The 2691-nt window shown below is 46.1% G+C and overlaps 1 protein-coding gene across 1 annotated transcript in view; it reads right to left on the reverse strand.

Moving 5' to 3' along the window:
• Window positions 1–2691, reverse strand: part of LOC106533163 (CREB-regulated transcription coactivator 2) — a gene marked incomplete at its 3' end in the record, with an annotated part of 10249 nt that overhangs the window by 5394 nt on the left and 2164 nt on the right. Inside the window, 2 exon segments of the mRNA XM_014029401.1 lie at window positions 2040–2156; window positions 2290–2391. Of these exon segments, the coding sequence (XP_013884855.1) occupies window positions 2040–2156; window positions 2290–2391 (219 nt within the window).

Below are 2691 nucleotides of genomic sequence, written 5' to 3' on the forward strand. Positions count from 1 at the left end.
CCATCATCCATCATCCAACCATCATCCATCATCCAACCATCATCCATCAATCATCCATCATCCAACCATCATCCATCATCCAACATCCAACCATCATCCATCCACCATCCATCATCCAACCATCATCCATCCATCCATCCAACCATCATCCATCCATCATCCAACCATCATCCAACCATCATCCATCCATCGATCATCCATCATCCAACAATCATCCATCCATCATCCAACCATCATCCATCATCCATCCAACCATCATCCATCCATCATCCAACCATCATCTAACCATCATCCATCCAACCATCATCCATCCATCATACATCATCCAACATCCATCCATCCAACCATCATCAAACCATCATCCATCCATCATCCATCCATCATCTAACCATCATCCATCCATCATCCAACATCCATCCAACCATCATCCATCCATCATCCAACCATCATCTAACCATCATCCATCCATCATACATCATCCAACATCCATCCATCCAACCATCATCAAACCATCATCCATCCATCATCCATCCATCATCTAACCATCATCCATCCATCATCCAACATCCATCCAACCATCATCCATCCATCATCCAACCATCATCTAACCATCATCCATCCATCATACATCATCCAACATCCAACCATCATCCATCCATCATCCATCCATCATCTAACCATCATCCATCATCCAACATCCATCCAACCATCATCCATCCATCATCCAACCATCATCTAACCATCATCCATCCATCATACATCATCCAACATCCAACCATCATCCATCCATCATCCATCCATCATCTAACCATCATCCATCATCCAACATCCATCCAACCATCATCCATCCATCATCCATCATCCATCCAACCATCATCCAACCATCATCCATCCAACCATCATCCATCCATCATCCATCCAACCATCATCCATCCAACCATCATCCATCCATCATCCATCTAACCATCCAACCATCATCCATCCAACCATCATCCATCCATCATCCATCCAACCATCATCCAACCATCATCCAGCCATCATCCATCCATCATCTAACCATCATCCATCCATCATCTAACCATCATCCATCCATCATCCATCCATCATCTTCTGCTTTATCCAAAGTCAGGTCTCAGGGCAGCAGGTTGAGCAGGGAGGTCCAGACCTCTATGACCTCAGCCTCCTCTTCCAGCTCTCCTGGGAGGACTCTAAGGTGATCCCAGACCAGCTGAGAGACAAAGTCTCTCCTGTGGATGAGGAGGAGCAGCAGCTCTACTCTGAGTGTCTCCTGGAAAACTGAACTTCTCACAGCTCTCTCTAAGAGTCCAGCTACCAACCCAGAGAGAGCAGCCCATCTTTGTTTGACTGAGGACCATGGACTCAGACTTGGAGACACTGATCCTCATCCCAGCTGTGAACCGGTCCAGTGAGAGCTGAAGATCTACAGCACGATGACACCAACAGAACCAGAAACAGGACTCCCTCCACCCCCTGGCTGCACCAAGAAATCCAGCAGGAGTCCAACTCCCACTCTGAAAGGGTCCGACTTAGTTTTATTATCAGGCACAGAGGCTTTGATTAAAACGTTTACAAAAATTGCATTTTGTCAAAATATAACAAATAAATGTCTTTTCGTATCATTTGAATGAACTGTGTGAAATATAATCCTAATAAAATATAAATATAATCCTAATAAAATATAAATATAATCCTAATAAAATATAAATATAATCCTAATAAAGATTTTGAGCAACAAAAAAACTGATTTCAGAGGAAAAACACCTGAAAAAGTTGAGGTGATCCTGGTGACCTGACAAAGTTTGGAGGTTTCTGTAGAACCATCAGAACAGCCTGATAAAAATTAAATTTAATTTAATTAAATTAGGATTCAGAGCAGACGATGAAGCTGATGATGAAGATCTGTGGCTAACATCAGATGCTAACAGAAAACAAACCAGACCCAGGAGGATCTAAGTCCTGAGGACTCAGAGTCTGGATTATGGACTGAGAGCTGGTCTCAGGTGGGATCAGAAGGATACTTGGCGGTTGCGGTACGGTCGGACCGGCGAGATGAAGCGGCGGTCTCTCTGGACCCGCTCCACCAGACCGTGATGCCGAGTCAGACGGTTGGACTCCAGAGTGGACTGGAAGGACCCCTGAGAGGAAGAGGACAGGACTTTATTTAGATCTGGACCTGAAAAGGACCTGAAAAGGTCAAACACCTCAAACCCAATGATGAGAGGCACAATAAACAGAACCAGGAAGTGACATCAGAGGTGAGAGTGTCACCTGGAAGTCCTGAGGGTTCCTGCCGATCTGGTTCACATTGGGTAAGGAGCCGCCATAGTACGGACCCTGGTTCCGAGACAGACGCAGTTTCTGGGCCTGAAGCTGCCAGGTGGACAGGAGAGAGAGACGGGTTAGACATCAGAACCAGAACCCAACAATCAAAAACCCCTTCATGAAACCAAGAGGACAGAAACCCACCTAGACCCACAGGTGGACCCTGTCTGGTCTCAGGTCTGTTTGGACCCACAGGTGGACCCTGTCTGGTCTCAGGTCTGTTTGGACCCACAGGTGGACCCTGTCTGGTCTCAGGTCTGTTTGGACCCACAGGTGGACCCTGTCTGGTCTCAGGTCTGTTTGAACCTACAGGTGGACCCTGTCTGGTCTCAGGTCTGTTTGAACCTA

The sequence above is a fragment of the Austrofundulus limnaeus genome, unplaced genomic scaffold, assembly GCF_001266775.1.
Source record: "Austrofundulus limnaeus strain Quisiro unplaced genomic scaffold, Austrofundulus_limnaeus-1.0 Scaffold898, whole genome shotgun sequence".
Lineage (NCBI taxonomy): Eukaryota > Metazoa > Chordata > Actinopteri > Cyprinodontiformes > Rivulidae > Austrofundulus > Austrofundulus limnaeus.